General features: G+C 44.4%; 1 protein-coding gene and 1 pseudogene across 24 annotated transcripts in view; one reads left to right on the top strand and one right to left on the bottom strand.

The window, feature by feature from the left end:
- CLASP1 (cytoplasmic linker associated protein 1) overlaps window positions 1-20,460 on the top strand; it is a 233,225-nt gene extending 212,765 nt beyond the window's left edge. For all 24 annotated transcript variants that reach the window (XM_077449691.1, XM_077449692.1, XM_077449696.1 and 21 more), the window contains 3 exons: window positions 12,387-12,593; window positions 17,202-17,318; window positions 19,641-20,460. In XM_077449691.1, the coding sequence (XP_077305817.1) occupies window positions 12,387-12,593; window positions 17,202-17,318; window positions 19,641-19,727 (411 nt within the window). In that variant the 3' untranslated portion in view covers window positions 19,728-20,460. The remainder of the gene's footprint in view (window positions 1-12,386; window positions 12,594-17,201; window positions 17,319-19,640) is intronic.
- On the bottom strand, window positions 11,431-11,554 carry LOC143925818 (U2 spliceosomal RNA; annotated as a pseudogene).
- Window positions 20,461-20,672: the final 212 nt, after the last annotated feature.

The raw sequence follows: 20,672 nt of genomic DNA, 5'->3' as shown, positions 1-20,672 counted from the left end.
TGCCCCGGCTGGTGACATCACTTCCCCTCGCGCCGCACATTCACCTGGGACCTGTCATGTGTCCCAGGTGACTGTACGGCGTATCACGGCGCCCTGCGCCGCTCGCGCATGCGCAGTGGGTGCCCGGCTGTGAAGCCACAGCCGGGTGCCCACAGTATGCATGACGGCGCCGCGAGCGGAGCGGGGAGCGAGGGGGGGGCTTCGTTTCCCCGCATCGCTGGACCCTGGGGCAGGTAAGTGTCCAATTATTAAAAGCCAGCAGCTGCAGTATTTGTAGCTGCTGACTTTAAATTTTTTTATTTTTTTAGGGGGTACCCCACTTTAATGTTCTATATCGGAGGGAACTATAGAGATGACTGTTTGTGTTTTTTTGGGTTTTTTTAGAGCAGGAGGGGAGGATCGAGATGCTGACACTCAGAGGGGAGGGGGGAGAGGAGGGGAAGAGGACAGAGGGAGACACAGACACAGGAGAGCATGCTGCGGGGGAGAGGACAGAGGGAGACACAGGAGAGCAGGCTGCAGGGGAGAGGACAGAGGGAGACCAAGACATAGAAGAGCATGCTGCGGGGGAGAGGAGGGGGGGGGGGATGACAGAGGGAGACACAGGAGAGCAGGCTGCAGGGGAGTGGACAGAGGGAGACAGAGACATAGGAGAGCAGGCTGCGAGGGAGGGAGGGGGGGAGACAGACACAGGAGAGCAGGCTTCGGGGGAGAGGAGGAGGGAGACACAGGAGAGCAGGCTGCAGGGGAGTGGACAGAGGGAGACAGAGACATAGGAGAGCAGGCTGCGGGGGAGGGAGGGGGGGGGAGACAGACACAGGAGAGCAGGCTGCGGGGGAGGGAGGGGGGAGACAGACACAGGAGAGCAGGCTTCGGGGGAGAGGAGGAGGGAGACACAGCAGAGCAGGCTGCAGGGGAGAGGACATAGGGAGACAGACACAGCAGAGCGGGCTGCGGATGATGGAGGCACGTAGGGATGACTCTGGTGTCAGGGCTCAGCAGGCCTAATAGATCAGAGTCAGTGCAGAGAGGAGAGGGTAGAAACTGGCAGGATCAGCCAAGTATTTTAAGTGATACAGGGGGCCAAATGACACAGCACAAGTACTGTGCTGTATAAAATGCTTTAGACCCCTTTCACACTGGGTCGTTTTGCAGGCGCTATTGCGCTAAAAATAGCACCTGAAAACTGGCCTGAAACAGCCACCGTTGGGGCTTTCACACTGGAGCGGTGCGCTAGCAGGACGGTAAAAAAAAAAGTCCTGCTAGCAGCATCTTTGGAGCGGTGTATACATCGCTTCTTCACCGCTCCTGCCCATTGAAATCAGTGGGGCAGTGCGGCTATAACGCCAGTAAAGCACCTCTGCAGAGGCGCTTTTGCGGTGGCTTTTAACCCTTTCTCGCCCTCTAGCGTGGGGTAAAACCACCCCACTAGCGGCAGAATAGCGCCGCAAATCTGATGGTAAAGCGCCGTTAAAAATTGCGGCACTTTACCGCCGATGCACCTCCCACCCCAGTGTGAAAGGGGCCTTAAGGAAACGGGGTCTATTTTATTTTTTGGGGTAAACAAACACTTTAATAGACCGGGGGAGGAGATGTAAATGGAGAAGAGGAGGGGTCCGAGGACAGAACCTTGAGGTACTTCTACAGAAAGAGGAAGTGGAGAGGAGGAAACGGTTATCGGTAATTCTGCAGGAGTGCTTTGATAGGTATGAGAAGAACCAGGAGAGAGCAGAGTCTTGAAAGCCAAGAGAGTGGCATTTTTTGAGGAGGAGGAGGGGGGGGGGATGGTCAGCAGTATCAAAGGCTGCAGAGAGGTCAAGTAGTATGAGTAGGGAGTAGTGGCCATCATTGGTTTCAGCAGTTAGTAAATCATTCGTGAATTTCAGTTGGGCAGTTTCAGTGGTGTGTAGTAAGCGAAAGCCGAACTGTAGGGGGTCAAGAAAGTTGTTGTCTTTGAGGTAGGAGCTAAGACAGTTGTAGACGAAGCGTTCTAAAAGCTTTGATAAAAAGGGGAGCAAAGGAGATGGGTCTTAAGTTGTTCAGGCTGGTGGGGCTTTTTAAGTATGGGGGTGATCAGGGCATGTTTTAGAGGTGGGGGGAGGGGGAGGTGCCAGTACATTGCAATAAGTTGCAGCTTACCAGTCTATCGACATGGTGGCTGCATTCCTTTTAAGTTTTCACCTTGTGATCCTGAGTGATACATTTCCTGTCCTAGGGTGGCAAAGGTTACTCGGATTACTTTGATCAAATTACGAGATTACATGGCGGAAGCAGAGATGTGATCGATAATTTGTGGTCGTAAATGACTCCCCTGTTCTCAGCTCACTTCAGTCCAGTCATGTGATCCCTGTGTCAGCCAGTGACAGCTGCAGGGAGAGAGCTCCCCAACAGCTGGAAAAGCTTGGGAGCGGTGATGCCACTATAGGCTCCCATGTCACAGCCATTGTTGGCACTCCTTCCTCTCCCCTGCAGCTGCCCCTGGCTTAAGGCCCCTTTCATACGGCCCGGTGTTTTGTCACGCATGGCAACCCATCACATTCACATTTGACTACCCACTGGACTGCACATGCTCGATGCCGCCATGTGCGTTCCAGCACTATGGCAATCAGAATTTTGTGCCCACACCCCTGAGTCCCAGGTTCAAGTCCCACCTTCCAAGTGGACACAGAGCTAGATTATAATTATGCTGAGTGAAGCGAGGCCTTGCCCGGAGCGAGGCCTTGCCCCGAAGCGTGGCGAGCCCGCGAGGGACCCTGGGTTGGAACGCATATGGCGGCGCGCATGCGCACTCCAGCGGGTAGCCAAATGTGATGGGTAGCCGAAGGTGACAGACACCGGATCTTGCTCAGCAGGGGATCTGTCTGCTGAGCTAAGCGGAGCTGCAGGATGACCGGTCCGTGTCCGCTGCACTTGTGCAGAGCGGACACTGACACAGCCCCACTCTGCTCTATGGGCAGTCGGATATAAACGGACCGGCTGACTGTTTACTCTCGACTGCCCTCTGATCCATGCCAGCCAAATGGAGGGGAACAGATCCCTTCCGCTTCCTTTTTATATTTATTCCTGGATCGGTTCGGACTCAGAGGTGGCCGGGTGTAAACGAACAGAAGTCCAGTTACAACCGACTGCCCATAGAGGAGAAATGAGCGTCTGATCGGGTTCAGCTGAAAAACGGATAGCCGGACACGATCGGACCTCTCGTGTGAACGGGACCTAAAAATTGGTAGGTGTAAAAAAAAAAAAAAAATGTTTTATTTATTTTTTTAACACAGGTTAGTCAGCATAGGTGTTACAAGGGGCGGGGTTTTTTTTAAACCTAGTTGAGGCTGGAATACAATCCAATTTTTAATTCTAGCACCTAAAATCTTCAACAAATGTTTTAGAATATCTAGTGAGCAGAGTGATTATAATTATCCCATTATCATTGGGGCTGTTTTCTTCTCTTCCTCTGGGGCGCTGGCTATGCTTAGATTTAGTATATTCTGTCTTTGAATGCAGATCTACCCTCTGAACAGCAATTCTGAATTCTGCTCTCCCTCAACCACCCCAAATGCCGAGCGTAATGAGAGTGCTACATAGTGACCCGGGGGGTTTACTTATTAACAAGAAACTTAAGTTCAGAGTAAAAGAAAACTAATGAAGCCTAAATTAATGGGCACATTATTCTCTGCATGGAAATTAACGCTTCAAAGAACAAGACATTTCAAATTCTATGTAGTGGTGTTTTTTTTTTTGTTTTTTTTTCCGTGTGTGTAACATTTATCTCGGTATGTATGGCTATAATAAAATGTTATTGCGTGTGTCGCATACAAACAGAGGCGATACACTTTTATAACATTTTGTTTAGTGTGAGATTCAAAAGTTTATAGAATGTAATCTTCACCATAAACTGCTGTACGTCTAATATATACGCGGCCCGGGTTGTTCCCGATTGTTTACTATGAGTTCCATTCAGATATGAGAGACTAATGACAGATGCAGAATGTTTTACTTTTTGTTAATTCTCCCAGGAAGAAGTCATAATTTTATTATATTTAAAAGCCCAGTTACAAAGTTGGCAAGATTGAAAAAAGACACAAGTCCATCAAGTCCAACCTATGTGTGCTTTTATGTCAGTATTATATTGTATATTCCTGTATGTTGCGGTCGTTTAGGTGCTTATCTAATCGTTTTTTTTTTGTGCCCCTGCTGAGACCACCACCTGTGGTAGAGAAATCCACATCCCTACCACTCTTACAGTAAAGAACCCTCTACGCAGTTTCCAGATGAATCGATTTTCCTCTAATTTTAGCGAATGGACATGAGTCTTTTTAAATGCCCTTTCGCAAAAAGGTTTTATCCCTATTGTGGGGTCACCAGTACGGTATTTCTACATTTATATCATATCCCCTCTCAAGCGTCTCTTCTCCAGAGAGAATAAGTTCAGAGCTCACAACCTTTCCTCATAACAAAGGTCCTCCAGTCCCTTTTATTAGCTTTGTTGCCCTTCTTTGTAGTCGCTCTATTTCCAGTACATTATTCCTGAGGACTGGTGCCCAGAACTGGACAGTATACTCCAGGTGCGGCCGGACCAGAGTTTTGTAGAGTGGGAGAAAATATAGTTTTATCTCTGGAGTTGATCCCTTTTTTAATACCAATATTCTGTTTGCTTTGTTAGCAGCAGCTTTGCATTGCATGCCATTGCTGAGCCTATCATCTACTACAGGGGTCTTCAAACTACGGCCCTCCAGTTGTTCAGGAACTACAATTCCCATCATGCCTAGTCATGTCTGTGAATGTCAGAGTTTTACAATGCATCATGGGATGTGTAGTTCCGCAACAGCTGGAGGGCCGTAGTTTGAGGATCCCTGATCTACTAGGACCCCCAGGTCCTTCTCCATCCTAGATTCCCCCAGAGCTTCAGCCCCCCCAACCCCCCTCCCCCAGTAAGTAGATTGCGTTCATGTTTTTGCCACCTAAATGCGTTTTTACATTTTTCTACATTAAACCTCATTTGCCATGTAGTTGCCCCTCCCATTTATTCAGATCTTCTTGCAAGGTTTCCACATCCTGCAGAGAAGTTATTGCCCTGCTTAGCTTAGTATCGTCCACAAATACAGAGAATGAACTGTTTATCCCATCCTCCAAGTAGTTTATGAATAAATTAAATAGGATTGGTCCCAGGACAGAACCCTGAGGGACCCCACTTTCCACATTGGATCATTCCGAGTACTCCCCATTTATCACTAACCTCTGAACTCACCCTTGTAGCCAGTTTTCAATCCATGTACTCACCCTATGGTCCATTGCAATAGACCTTCGCTTGTATAGCAAACGTTTGTCAGGAACTGTGTCAAATGCCTTGGCAAAATCCAGATACACCACATCCACGGGCCTTCCTTTATCTACATGGCAGCTCACCTCCTCAATAGAAGGTTAATAGATTTGTTTGGCAAGAACGATTTTTCATGAATCCATGCTGATTACTGCTAATGATATCGTTTTCATTACTAAAATCTTGTATATAGTCCCTTATCCCTTCCAAGAACTTGCATACTATTGATGTTAGGCTAACTGGTCTGTAGTCCCCAGGGATATATCTTGGTCCTTTTTTTAAAGATTGGAGAAAAGCCAATGTAGCACCAATTAGCTGGTAGGATACCAGTCAGTAGACTTGGTAAATATTAGGAAAAACGATCTGGCAATTACTTGGCTGAGTTCCTTAAGGACCCTCAGGTGCAAGCCATCTTGTCCTGGTGACTTATTTATGATAAGTTCAAGTCTGTTTCTGATTTTGTCCTCTGTTAACCATGAGGGTGCTTCCTGTGACATCCGATGAGGATAAACATTGCAATTTTGGTTAGTGAAGCCTCCTGTTTCCCTCGTGAAGACTGAGGAGAAGAATACATTCACAACCTTCGCCATCTCACCATCCATTGTACCTAGAATGCCTTCATCATTCTTTATGGGGCCAATATGATCTGCCCTCAGTCTTTTACTGTTTATGTACCTAAAGAATTTCTTGGGATTTTTCTTACTCTCCTCCACTATGTACATTTCGTGTTCTATATTAGCTGCCCTGATTACACCCTTACATTTCTTATTGCATTTTTAGTACAGTTGGAATGCTGCTGATGATCATCCCTCAGCCTTGTATTTTTGAAGGCCTTCCTTTGCTTTTATATGAATTTTTATGTTGGCGTTAAGCCACCCAGAGCTTTTATTAGCTCTTTTAAATGCATTACCCTTTTGGATGTACTGGCTAATACCCTGATTTAATATGCTCCTAAAGCGCACATATTTTTACTCCTGTGTTTTTTGTTCCTAGGATTTTATCCCATTTAGTATCTTCTAGCAAGGAGCGTAGTTTCTGGAAGTTGGTTCTTTTGAAATTCAGTGTCTTTGTATTCTCCTTATGTTTCCTATTTGTGTGATTTATGCTGAAGCGAAGTGACCTGTGATCGCTGTTTCCTAAGTTGCCCCGTATTTCTTCATCCGCGATCAAGTCTGTATTGTTGGTAATCAGTAGGTCTAGTAACACATTGTTTCTTGTTGGTGCATTTAACATCTGACTCATGAAATTGTCCTTTCAAGACATTTAGGAAATGGCGAGCCTTAGATGAATGCGCAGTTCCTTCCGCCCAGTCTATGTCTGGATAAATAAAAACCCCCATTATGATGACACTTCCCATCCTTGCCGCCATTCCAAACTGTGATAGGAGATTAGTCTCCCCCTCCTCCCTCAGATTAGGGGGCCTATAGCAGGGATATGCAATTAACGGACCTCCAGCTGTTGCAAAACTACAAGTCCCATCATGCCTCTGCCTCTGGGTGTCATGCTTGTGGCTGACAGAGTCTAGCTATGCCTCATGGGACTTGTAGTTCTGCAACAGCTGGAGGTCCGCTAATTGCATATCCCTGGCCTATAGCATACTTCCCAGTATTACTTTCTTCTTGGTTTCCTCCCTTTGTAACTCTACCCATAAGGATTCCCTGTCCCTGCAATATAGGGAATACCCTTGAATGGTTGCCAGCCAATCATGAGAGCTACTGAACCTGGTCCTCCCGTGTAGTTCTGGGCTGATCCTTCACTTTTCTCATCATCCTTACCCCATGAGACAAACTATTGCATGGAACTCCAGACCGAGGGCAATTGGTGGTTATTTTGTATTTCTTTCATTTGCGAATAATCACTCCAACAGTTGTCTCCTTCTCACCGAGCTTCTTGCTGATGGTCTTGTAGTCCATTCCAGCCTTGTGTAGGTCTACAATTGTCTCCCTGATGTCCTTTGACAGCTCTTTGGTCTTGCCCATGATGGTGAGGTATGAATGGAAGAAAGAGATTCCTGATTCTCCTCTTCTGGGGGTCCCCCACCAATGTTTCTGGCTCCTCCTGCCTTCAAAGTGCCCCAATAGCAACTTGCAAAGTATAGTATAGAGAACCCCTTATAGCAAGGTTAAAAAAAAACTTCTGCCTTTTAGAACCACTCACTTCCTGCCCAGGACTACGTGTCCCATGAGGCATTGCTTCTCACACATTCACACTCACAAGTTCTCAGGCACTTACTGACATGTATGGACGGTGTACTGAGCTGTATGTGTGCTGTACTGTATTTCCTGATTATATAAACAAATAATTTGTTCTGTATGCAGGCCAACTAATTGGCAGGCTGTTTAATCAATTATGAAAATAGTTGACAGCTATTTTCATAATAGATTAGTTGTTTCAGAGATATATATATATATATATATATATATATGTGTATGTGTGTGTGTGTGTATATATATATATATATATATATATATATATATGAAAATATATATATATATATATATATATATATATATATATATATATATATATATATATATATATATATATATATATATATATATATATAGAAAAAGGCATAAAACATTAAATGTGCAGATGCATTTTTTTTTTTTTTGCACTGGCATACCCTTGTACAGGGTCACAATGCCTGGATTTGTCTTTTCTGGCTCGACACTGTTGAATTGCCGGCCCGGCAGGTTTTTGGTAGGTATCTTTCTCCGGAAATGACCATGCTGGGTTTGCTGTCTGTGATTCACCATTGTGCATTGATTTCTCTGGAATCAGATCGGAGTGTCCTAGCAAGTGTCATTAAATAGCTTCAGCACATTGCGTCCTTTTCGTCTGTTTCCTGGTTCAGAGTTACCTAGGATAGTAATTGGCAAACTTTTCTGGGGTGAGGCCTGGCCACGGTTCAGCTATCTTCCCACATCTGCCCTTTTGAAAATGATTGCAAATAGATTTAAAGAGAACATGGCACTTTTGAAGAGGATACTTATTGTCTGGGAGATCATTGTTCAGTCCCATTGTTCATTCTACTGTTTAGTAAGTAGGAGAGATTTCATCCACGGCTCCTGCCCTTGGCCTCGCACGTGGCATGTTATTTACACGAGTACATCGTTTTTGCGGTAACAAACCACTTTGCCGACGTAAATGTGCGTGAGCCGGTCAGCAAGTGGTTAATCAGCTATGGGGCATGCAACAATTACCATCACAGAGATCCTTAGCTGACCCGTTTAGGCTACGTCAGCAGAGTCTGTGGGTGGAGGAACCTCTGTTCTGCTTGCCAGCGTTTCCAGCCAAGTCTGACGCCCCGGGTGATGCTGTTTCCGTGTACCGCTGTGACATTATTATTATGAAGGTTTGGCATTTCACAGAAAGGATGGATGCACCAAGCTTCCGTCACTGGTCATTCAGTTCATACATGGCTGTTCTGCTTTCATCCCTGACCGATCTCCATCAACCTTTTCCAAACCAAAACTTAGGGTAGATTTAGGTGTGCATCTTAACCCCTAGGCACCGACGGTATGCAAACATGTTACCTCTTGGCGGGCTGGGCCTTGGTGCGGAGAGGCCACCTAATTGCATACCAGTTTGCAGACACGGCTGTGCCGAGAGCACGTTCCCCAAACAGTTACCGGTGGCTAACTGAAAGCTCCCGATTTTGCAAGAAGCAGTGTCTGCAAATTGGTAAACGGCAGCAACTTTCTGATCATGTGGCAGTCAGTCGCAGCATCTGAAATCCCTTTACGCTGGCGCCTCCTAAGCCTTTAAAGTGGTTGTAAACCCTTACAAACCACTTTGACCTACAGGTAAGCCTAGATTAAGGCTTACCTGTAGGTCCAAGAAATATCTCCTAAACCTATACGGTTTAGGAGATATTTACCCGAAGACAGCCACCGCTGTCTACGGCGCATGCGCCGTAGACAGTGGCGCACTGGGCAGGTCGCAGATCGCGGCGACATGCCGCGAGTGTCGGCTCCCGCGCGCATGCGTGGGAGTGACATCATCGCGGCTCCGGCGAATCACAGCGCGACCCAGAAGTCGCTCCGGGATACATGGCAGCGGCGAAGAGGAAGACAGAGGACCGCTTCGGGGGCTTCGTTCTCATGTAAGTTATTCATAATGAGCTAGTATGCTATGCATACTAGCTCATTATGCCTTTGCCTTACAGGGTGTGTGTTTTTTTTTTTTTTTTTGCCTTCACTTCCTCTTTAAGTGTTTAATCTACCAATCCTCTGAAGAGCAATCTGCATTCAGAACGCCTTTTAGGGGAGATTGACAGGCAGCGGGATGCCTCAACACCTGTTTTAAACCCATTTTTGCAAACGCGCCACAACTGCATGCATTGCACAGGGTTGTGAAACATTTGCTTCTCTATTCACCCAAATGGGTCTTACCGCCCACCGATCGGCGTATGCTGGGTGATTTTTAGTTGAATCTTATTTTATTAAGAAAATAACCAATACAGTCATGCATACATGGAGACAGAGAAGAGGTATCGTGCACAGTAGAACATCTAAAAAAGTATGATCTCATAATAAGACGCGGTCATAAAGCAGGTCAAGAGTCAATAGGTATGTGAAACATTGAGAAACATGACACTTATAAAGAGCAACAAAGTTCTCCTAATGGGCGTCCTAAAGTAACCAAAAGTATTGAGAAATCAGGAAGTGTACTAAAAAAAAAATACATTTTTTAATGGAACAGAGTATGCTGTAGGGATCACATATTTTCACAAATGGGTGTGAAAGAGTTACGTAGCGATTTCTCAAAGGGTTTGCTAAATGTGCATATATGCAAAATAAGGAAAAAAAGAATAAGAAACACTCCAACCAGGCTATGAAGTGTTTGCATCAGAGTCACCTTCTGCCTGAGGGATAAACTCAGAGGAATATAGAAACTTGGACCACAAAGTTCAGATGATAGAAAACTGCTCGCCCTTACCGTGTTTTTTTTTTTTTTTTTTTTTTTTTTTTTTTTTTGTTAAACCCGTGGTGTGAGAACACACTGCAAAAACTGGTGCAAAAAATTGCACACCAAAAAGTGCACAAGGTGTGCATATGGTCCTCTTCCGAACAGAAGGGACCTTTGCCCTGATCCCCCGGGGCGTTGGGCTCCAGACGGGGACTGAGGTACTTCACATGGTCCATCTGGCCAAAACCAGAACCCTTTCCTGCCGAAACAGACCACTCCAAGTACTAGGTGGGGCTCCTCCGAAGACCCCATGAGAGAGGGCGGACCAAGCCTGAAGGCCAAGTCCACCCCATCCCAAGATGTTCAGGGCAGCCCAGAGGACCTCCACCCTACTAATCAAACGTGAAACAAAGTGTACAAACCCAACAACAACAAAAAAAAAAGTGACAGACACGACAAACAGCATAAAGGTGGGAAAAAGGGGAAGTGGAGAAAAGTCCAAGTCCCTGTACACACGGTCGGAGATTTCGAAAACCAAATCCGTCGGATCTTGTCCAAAACTGTTGCATACACACGGTCGGACTAAGTTGTCAAAACATCCGATCATTCAGAACGTGATGACGTAATTTCGTTACGACGGGACTACGTTCAGGCTAGTAGCCAATAGCTTTGATGTAGGAATTTGATCTGAGCATGCGTGGCACTTTGTCCGATCAAAATTCTCTACACATGATGGGAGTATGTCCGATCGAACCAGTTGGTCGGGAAATATTTCCAACAAGTTGGAAAATTGGGTCCGACGGAATCAGTCCGATGCATACCACACACAGTCGGATTATCCGACAACACGGTCCGATAAGACACATTCCGACGGATTCTCCGACCGTGTGTACAAGGCTTAAGCGCTGTTGTGTAGTACAATGGCCGGGAATAAAAATGTCTCTAGTCCCAGCCAAAAGGCCCGGCCCAAGAGGCAGGTGTGAAAAAAGTGTGATGGTGCAGTGACCTAGTTACCATAACTCAAAGTGACCCTCACTCAGTGAGATTACGGCACTCCTGGACTGCCGCTCCAGGGGCAGATACGCCACAGGCATTCTTCTGGGACCCGGCCTTTGGTAGAACTTACTACTGGCCACCCAATGACATATGGGCACCCCGGTTTTGGTTGCTACTGATACTAACCTTCTAGGTACCATTACTCCAGAGGATTTGCATAGCCACCACTTCAACCTCCACCATAGTCGGGGCAGTAACACAGCGCCTCCTCTTGGCAACTGATAAGAACAGATGCTACACTTGATCTTAGCCAAAAGGCCTAGAAGCTCGTCCTTACCAGTTTCCTGAGCCAACAGACTGCAGGGTGAATTTTGACGCAAAGCATCACAACTGCAGCAAGTAAACACCCCTTCTAGCTGCCTGTTGCAGCTTAGTGTCACTAAACCCACATCATTAAAAAAAAAATATATATCAATTAGGCTACTTTCACACTGACCTGAAGCAAAACCGCAGTGAAAACGCACATGCCCCAAGGATTGGTCAAATTAGATGGTATTTATCAGGCATTAGTGATGTATGTAGTACCAGAATAAAGTATCATTTTAAAAGTTTGTAAACCTTTCCATATACCCAGAGAAGTGACTGGCCTCAGTTGAGACAGAGATGAAACAAATCCTCCTACGTAAGTTGTACCTGTGTAACTACAGCCGTCTTTTCCCCCTACTTCCATTCAAAGTGCAGAATTTACACAGGTTTTCTCAGCTCTGAAAAGCAGGGGGCGGAGAGCTGACGTTACATCAGTGAGGAGAGCCGATTGGAGAGAAGGGACACACCCCCTTGCACACAGGTGCAGAGCTGAGGCTGTCAATCTGCTGGAGCTCCCTCCCCCTGTCACCATTTTTCTCTTGGTGTCAGAAGTGACTCATGCTGATGGCAGAGGAACGAGGCAGTAGACAGAAATGACACTCGGTGCTCTGAACTGAGACAAGAACACACTGTAGAGGGGATATGCTTTGTTAATATTTCATGTCTCAGGTTTACAAACACTTTAAGGTTCATTAACTTTAAAAAAAAATTTTTTTATCCCAACTCAGCTTCCTAAAGAAGTGAGGTTCATCTAATTCTTACAGTACAATAATGGCTGGCATTTTTTTTATTTCAGGTTGTCAGAGCTGCAGAAGAAGCGGCCTCCACCCTAGCTAGCTCCATACACCCCGAGCAATGCATCAAAGTCCTCTGTCCCATCATCCAGACTGCCGATTATCCCATCAATCTGGCTGCTATCAAGATGCAAACTAAAGTCATTGAGAGGATTTCCAAGGAGTCGTTGCATCAGATCTTGCAAGACATTATTCCCGGATTGTTACAGGTAATTCGGATTGTTCCCCTGTATATATCAGGCTGTTGGTGATGCTTATCCCACCCATTCCTATCCTGGAGAATTCTCCCACCCCGTGTTTAGTGGACCCGATGAGAGACTGTAAATTGTATTTAGAGTGGAGGATACAGAGGGGAATCATGGGAAATTTAGGAGCCAGACAGTCCAGTCCTGAGCCAGCCGGGGCTGTTAAAGTTGGACTAAACTATTTATTTTTACATCCATTTAATCTAAAATATCAACAGTACTATGACTTTTTGTTTGTGTAAACAATGCTGGAGCGCCGCACTCCCGACAGCGCCAACTCAAGAAATAGTAAGGAACGGCTTCTGCGCCTTCTCAGCCACTTCCCGTGACGTGTTTTGCCCTACCCCGGGGCAAAACGCATCACCAGAAGTGGCTGGGGAGGCGCCAAAGCCGTTCCTTACTATTTCTTGAGTTGGTTCTGTCGGGAGTGCGGCGCTCCTTCAGTGTTAATGCGAGATGGTTTTGGATGAGTATCGCCCGCGCCCATAATGCATGTGAATCACCGGAGCAGAGAGTTTAGCACTTTAGAGTGGCGCTCCAAGTATTTCGATTACTTTTTTTTTTTTTTTAAACCCCTCGTTGACCAGCCGCTGTCATTATACTGCGGCAGGTTGGGTTGTTTACGGAAATCACTGTAGCTGTACGTTGGTCCCTTATAACAGCTATAGCAGGCGCGTGCCCGTTACATGGCGGGGGAGCTGATGCACATGGCTGGCAGCTGCGATGTCGGCCGGGCCACCCGCGATTTCTCCACAGAGAGCCAGAACGGGGATCTGTCAATGTAAACAAACAGATCCCCGTTCTGACAGGGGAGTGCAGAGTGATCATCTGTTCCTAGTGATCAGGAACAGCGATCTCTCTCTCTCTCTGCTCTCCCAGTCAGTGCCCTCCCCCCACAGTAAGAAACACCTCCCAGGGCACACAATTAACCCCTTGGTCACCCCCCTAGTGTAAACTCCCTTCCCTGCCAGTGACATATATACAGTAATTAGTGCATTTTTATAGCACTGATTGCTGTATAAATGTCAATGGTCCCAAAAAAGTGTCAAAAGTGTCTAATCTGTCCGTCGCAATATCGCAGTTATGCTAAAAAAAATAATCTCTGATCAAAACCATTACTAATTTATTAGTAAAAAAATAAATAAATAAAATTCAATAAAACTATCCCATAGCTTGTAGACCCTATGTAACTTTTGCGCAAACCAACCAATATACGCTTATTGCTTTTATTTTTGATTAAAAAAACAAAAATATGTAGAATACATATTGGCCTAAACTGATGAAGAAATTTAGTTATTTTTTTATTTTTTTTATTTATTATAGCAAAAAGTAAAAAAAATAAAATAAATAAAAAAGCATAGTCCATAAAAGTCCAGGATTAAACACCCAAGATGGAAATGAAAACCTTCCCGCCACCATTGAGCTGATAAGAGTAGAAATCAAAAACTCTCATTGGCCAATCTCATAGGAGAGCAGCCCACCGTCACCATCGACCTCCAAAATTAACCACGTAAGCCCCGGACCCATTTTGCTGGCCAAAGACCAGAGCACTTTTTGCGATTCGGCACTGCGTTGCTTTAACTGACAATTGCGCGGTCGTGCGACGTGGCTCCCAAACAAAATTTGGCGTCCTTCCCCCCCCCACAAATAGAGCTTTCTTTTGGTGGTATTTGATCACCCCTGTGGTTTTTCTTATTTAAACAAAAAAAGCAACAATTTTGAAAAAAAAAAAAAACGATTTTTTTACATTTTGCTATAATAAAGATCCCCAAAAATATATAAAAACATTTTTTTTCCTCAATTTAGGCCGATACGTATTCTTCTACATATTTTTTGGTAAAAATAAAAAAAAAATCGCAATAAGCGATTGGTTTGCGCAAAAGTTATAGCATTTACAAAATATGGGATAGTTTTATATCATTTTTATTAATATTTTTTTATTTTATTTTTTACTAATAAAAGCGTCGATCATCGATTTTTATCGTGACTGCAACATTGGACATTTTTGACACATTTTTGGGACTATTGGCATTAATACAGCAATCAGTGCTATACAAATGCACTGATTCCTGTGTAAATGACACTGGCAGTGAAGTGGGTTAACCACTATGGGGCAGTGTAGGGGTTAAGTGTGTCCTGGGGAGTGATTCTAACTGTGGGGGGGGGGGGGTGGCTACATGTGACACGTCGCTGATCTCTGCTCCCGATCACAGGGGAGCAGAGATCAGTGACACTGTCACTAGGCAGAACGGGGAGATGCTTGTTTACATTATCATTTTCCCGTTCTTCCCTTCCGTGAGGCGATCGAGTATCGGGTATAACGGGTATCCCTGCGGCGATCGAGTCCGTGGGACCCGCGACCTAACTTGTGGAGCTTGCCGTGGTCTGCCTCTTAAAGGGCAACATACAGGTACGTTAGTTTGCCTGCACGAGCCCTTTTGCCGACGTATATATCGGCGCGAGGCCGTCGGCAGGCGGTTATTGGAAGGTCTGAAAGTTTAATCCACTCCGGCTGCCATCCTCCTAGGAATATGAATGTGGATCACAGACGGACACATCAAGATGGAATTCCCAAATGTATGGAAAAAAGAGGCTGACAAAAGTGTAGGTGGAACGTCTGCTTTTCCACCCCCTCAGGAAGAGGGTAAAATGTGCCCAGTAGGCAAGTGGGGTTAAGCCAGGACATTTCCCATTCATAACAGGATGTACAGGAGGAGCACATTGTGGAGGCGTTTGGGTTTTTGATGCCACGCCTGTCCCATTATAGGCGTCCCTGTTCTTACTTAGAGTATTGGTTAGAGATGGAGAGAGGGGCTGCTGTTTCCCACAAGGGGGGTGGTGGTGTTTGGTCAGTAATGCGGCCTGACCTGTTCAGATGAAAGGTGCCAGAGAGACGTTGAGTGAGTGGCATGGTGAGATTTGTAGAATTTCCTCTTCAAGTCACTAAGGGCTCCGGGCAGGCTGAACAAGAAGTGTTGCCTGAAAAGGTGTAATTGTCTCAGTAAATGGGGAACGTCCCCTCCGTGGTTAATGACTTTCTATTGTACATGGAAGCAAATTAACTCTTTATGTTCAACGTATTTAGGAGTAAATCCCAAATATAGGAAAATGTACGGGTATTATAGAACCATTTTTGCTACTTGTATGTTAATGAGCATATGAATGAAGTCTGACACTTCTGTGTTACAGGTTACAATCTGGTGATCATCAAACACGTTATATTGTCGCTCATTACAATGCCCAAATTCTTAATCCACCCAAAATATGGTTATAGTTGGTTGATAATGTTAAACCAGCTTGACAGTTCCTTAAATCTCTCAGGTACTATTGCTAAGATCTCTGTGCTGAATTCCCACCATACCTTTGCTGATGATCGAGCTCTGTACACCCGCTGTGCCCATTATGAGGGGTTTTCACCATCCCTGAATGAGTGAGTGACTTGTATAGCGCTACCTATGCCGGGAACTGAATTGCCTCAGGGTGTTTTCTTGCCACCAGAGTCCATCTGCGGCTTTGCGTGGTCCTTTACCCCGTAAGGTCCCGACACGCTTACAAACACATACAACATTGACATACACATACATACATATTAAGGTCAAGTTTTTTTTTTTTTTTTTTAGACGAGGTCTAATTAACCTACCAGCATGTCTTTGGAGTGTGGGAGGAAACCGGAGTACCCGGAGGAAACCCACGCAGGCACAGGGAGAACATGCCAACTCCAGGCAGATAGTGTCGTGGTCGGGATTTGAACCAGCAACCCTATTGCTGCTAGGTGAAAGTGCTTACCACTACACCACTGTGCTGCCCGGTGCCGAGTTCCCCGGTCTGTACACCTGCTGTGTCCATTATGAGGGGTTCCCGCCATCCCTGTGCTGAGTTCCCAGGTCTGTACACCTGCTGTACCCATTATGAGGAGTTCTCACCATCCCTGTGCTGAGTTCCCGGGTCTGTACACCTGCTGTGCCCATTATGAGGAGTTCTCACCATCCCTGTGCTGAGTTCCCGGGTCTGTACACCTGCTGTGCCCATTATGAGGGGTTCCCACCACCCCTGAGCTGAGTTCCCGGGTCTGCAGACCTGTTGTGCCACTAATAAGGGGTTCCCACCATCTTTTTGCCACGTTCCTAGGTTTGCGTGGTTCGCACCATCCCAATGCTGAGTTCCGGGGGTCTGTGCACCTGCTGTGTATGTAATGTTGGGTTCATTCTTCCTAGTTAGATTTTTTTTTTTTTTTTTTTCCCCCATTTACTTTTTTATATTGACGAGAATGGAACATAAGGAGAACAAAGATGGGCAGTGACACCCCAATCTTCCAGGTGGCAGGAACAATTGGGTATTATGGTGACGGAGGTCTCACTATAGGAGTATCCAAGACTGTTCAAAAGCCACTAAACTCTGGGTAGTTCATGTTGATTTCCCTCCATAGTTGAATATAGCTGGCTGTGTGTGTGAGGGTCTACAAAGATTTGAGCGGTATTCTTCCCATGTAGGACAGTGCAAACATCTGAAGAGCGTACAGTCTGCCAATCCTTTTCTGGTCTCAGTTTTACCGCCATTGTTTTCTCTCTCCAGGGCTATGATAATACGGAGAGCAGCGTCCGCAAAGCAAGCGTCTTCTGTCTTGTAGCGATTTATTCTGTCATTGGAGAAGAGCTGAAACCGTATCTTGCGCAGCTTACAGGCAGCAAGGTAAGAAGAATTGGCCTTTATGTGTGTGATTGTATGACCATTCATGACTGCTACAAATACAGAAGAGTTATTAGGTGTGTCCTATCCTTCAGAAATGAACTTATCTGATAAAGCAGATTAGCTTTGGCAGTCGTGTTCAGTATATGGGCTCTGGGTGAAACGTGTTGGTCCCATAAGGCCTCTTTCACACGGACGGATAGAATTGTGCTTTTAGCTGCGGATTTTGTAGTTTTCTACCGCAGCTAAAAGCACACAATGCTTTCCTATGGCCCCATTCACACACAGCGTTTAGCTGCGATTTCGTTACATGCAGTTCGTTGCGAATAGAAAAAATAGAATTGAATGCGTCCAGGTGTGATGTAGCGCAGCTATATGCACATAACCGCAGGTAATCAGTCTTTTGTGTCAACTGCGGATAGCAGCGTGAGAAGGGAATCAATGGACCAAAAAAATAAATGAAAAAAAAAGGGTTACTATGGGAACGACTATATTAGATAACTGCAACTGAACGCAACTGCACAGAAACGCACATAAACGCAGGTAATTGCACTGTACAAATGCAGCTGATCGCTGTGCCTGGAGTCTTTAATTTTACAGAAAAAAATAAACATGCTAAACTGCGGCAGAACAGCCGTCCGTGTGAAAAGGGGCCTTAGCCTCCCGGTACATGATCTAGAAAGATACAGATTGTTTATGTGCGTTGTCCGGAAACCGTCTTTCAACGCACAGGGCCAATGGCTTTCAGCACAGGGACGCGCTCTCTCTCTGCCCGGGGTTCTCGGCTCTTGATTGGATAGATAGCGCAGCCATTGGCACCTGCTGCTGTCAATTAAATCCAATGACTCAAGCGCCGGGGGGGGGGGGGCTAGTCCTGCATTCGGCCTCTAAGGACGCAGAATGCTGGACTCGGGAGCGCGCCCGCAAGGTAACCCCCTCGGAGGTGGGTTGGGGGCCTCAAAGTGAAACTTCTTCCCCTTTTGGGTAGAGTTCTGCTTTAACCAGCAACTGTTTAGTGAGAGGGCTTACTGTAGGGCTGCAACTAACAATTATTTTCATAATCGATTAGTTGGCCGATTTATTGTTTCATTGAATTGATTAATCGGTTAATAACCTTAAAAAAAAAAAAGTGTGGTGTATAATTTTGTTATTACATAAAGTTAAAAAAAAGGCAATTTATTCTTAAATATCTCGATGCAGTGGTAAATATAAATAACCAACTATATGGTTAGGGAGCAAAATATCTAATCCACGCTGAGAATAACAGAAGAGATATACTGTATATACTATTAGAGGAGATATACTGTCTATACTGTTAAAGGAGAGAGATACTGTATATACTGTTAGGGTATATACTATTAAAGGGTGAATCTGGTAAATATCAGACTCCGAGATCAAATTTTTTTATTTAAAAACAAAACAAAACAATGTCTTAAAAAAAATATATATTTAAGAACGTTTATTGGATTTTCTAATCATTAGTGGGTCAAATTGATGTTCATTTTCAACCACAGTAACGGGAAACTTTGGAAATAATAGAAAACTTCTTGGTCAAAGGAATTTTCAGACAGTGTATGTGGTTTTCGATCCATGTGGCCAGCATAGGGCTCGATACACACCTATGCAGTTAGCATTTGATCTGTTTCTGCAGTGCTTTTTGCTGTGCGTTTTTTGATTTTTGCGCATGTGATTTTGCTTCGATTTGCGTTTTTGCATTTTTTTTTTTATATTTTTTTTTGCCCAATTTTTTTCGGGTAGATTAAAAATCACAAATTGCAAAAACTCATTACATGCATTTCTGCAGCTTCTCCGTTGAAGTATATTGAACCAAAAAAAGTACTGTTTTGCGTTAAAAAAAAAAGTCCCTGACCGTTTCCAAATACACAACGGCTGAAAAAAAAAAAAAAGCATAGATGTGAACGTGTCCCATAGGAAACCATGTAAATGAACCATAGTGCGTAACATAATAAAAAAAATAAAAAATAAAATGAGCCCTTTATAGAACAAAAAAAGCAGATAATCACTACTGTAAGGGGTTCATTTTTTACTGTAGAACTGTGAAAGTAATATTTACAGTAGCGATTATTTGCTAAATTGGGGTCGTTTTAGCTCATTATGTTACTGGCCGATTAATCGATTATGAAAATAGTAATCGATTAATTTCATAATCGATTGGTTGTCGATTAATCGATTAGTTTCAGCCCTAGCTTACTGTAGCAATCCATTCACTTTATATTAGTGAATCCAGTACTGAATTATTTTAGTTTAGAAAATCCTTTGTCTTGATTTTATTTTATTTTTTTATTTTTTATTTTTCCTTTTCAGATGAAGCTTCTAAATTTGTACATAAAAAGAGCCCAGACGACGAACAGCAACAGCAGCTCTTCCTCGGATGTCTCCACGCACAGTTAATGGGCGAGTCGTGTTCCTTGGGCGGCTTTAATAGAACGTCAGCAGAGCGCGCGCCCGCACCTTCCACGCCGGAAGAGGATGTTTCCAGTGGCGGGCCATTACATATTAACACTAATATAAACAACAACTTCATCACTGGAGGTAGCCGACGAGGCTTCCAGAGAGCTCCAGAGCTGAAGGGGTTCTATTAGTCAAGATAATGGTGTTTCTCTTGTCCATTTGCTAGGATTTCCTAAAACAAAAATAAATTAAAAAGAAAAAACAAAAAAAAAAAAAAAAAAAACTGCCCCTCATCCGGAGCTGCGGGGTGAAGAAGCGAAACAGCAGTGCCTCATGCCTTTCTGCAACTGCACCTCCCAATATTTGTTGCAATCAGTATTTTATTTAAAAGAAATGTATGTGAATTGTTTTTCTTTGTGTTCTTCTTTTTTTTTTTTTTTTTTTTTTGGAATTGAATGTAGAGGGAAATTGTGTCTCAGTTGGTAAAGCAAAAAAATTCTCCTATATGAAAGCCGTACAATTAGCATTTGGAAACACATTGGCTTTAGAATTTGCAGGCGGCCTAATATTGCACTCTAAATTCTGTTTATTTTTTTTTTCCTTTTTCTCTGTTTTGCTGTTTTATGTTGTAAATATTCAGCAAACTAATTTTACAGCTGCTGGTAAAATCCCCTTTAGGAGGGACCTGGCTACACAGTGTTTAGCTACATCCATTAAAACTGTTTCACATTCAGCGAGTGGACAAGATGTTGTTATTTAAATCTCCAGATTTTTTTTTATTTTATATATATATATATTTTTTTTCCTCTCTTCCATTTCCGAGCATGCTGTGTCCTCCCAGTGAGATGCATCAAACTCTATGCACAGTGCGGTCGTTACTCACACGGATTCCTTGTAACATGTACATGTTTTATTTTGATAATACTTCCTGTATTCAGATGATGG

Source organism: Lithobates pipiens, unplaced genomic scaffold (genome assembly GCF_037356315.1).
Source record: "Lithobates pipiens isolate NorthernLeopardFrog02 unplaced genomic scaffold, aLitPip1_a1.2 Scaffold_22, whole genome shotgun sequence".
In the NCBI taxonomy this organism is placed as follows: domain Eukaryota; kingdom Metazoa; phylum Chordata; class Amphibia; order Anura; family Ranidae; genus Lithobates; species Lithobates pipiens.
Note: the sequence above shows the minus strand (reverse complement) of the source record. Positions and strands in the feature narration are given on the sequence as shown.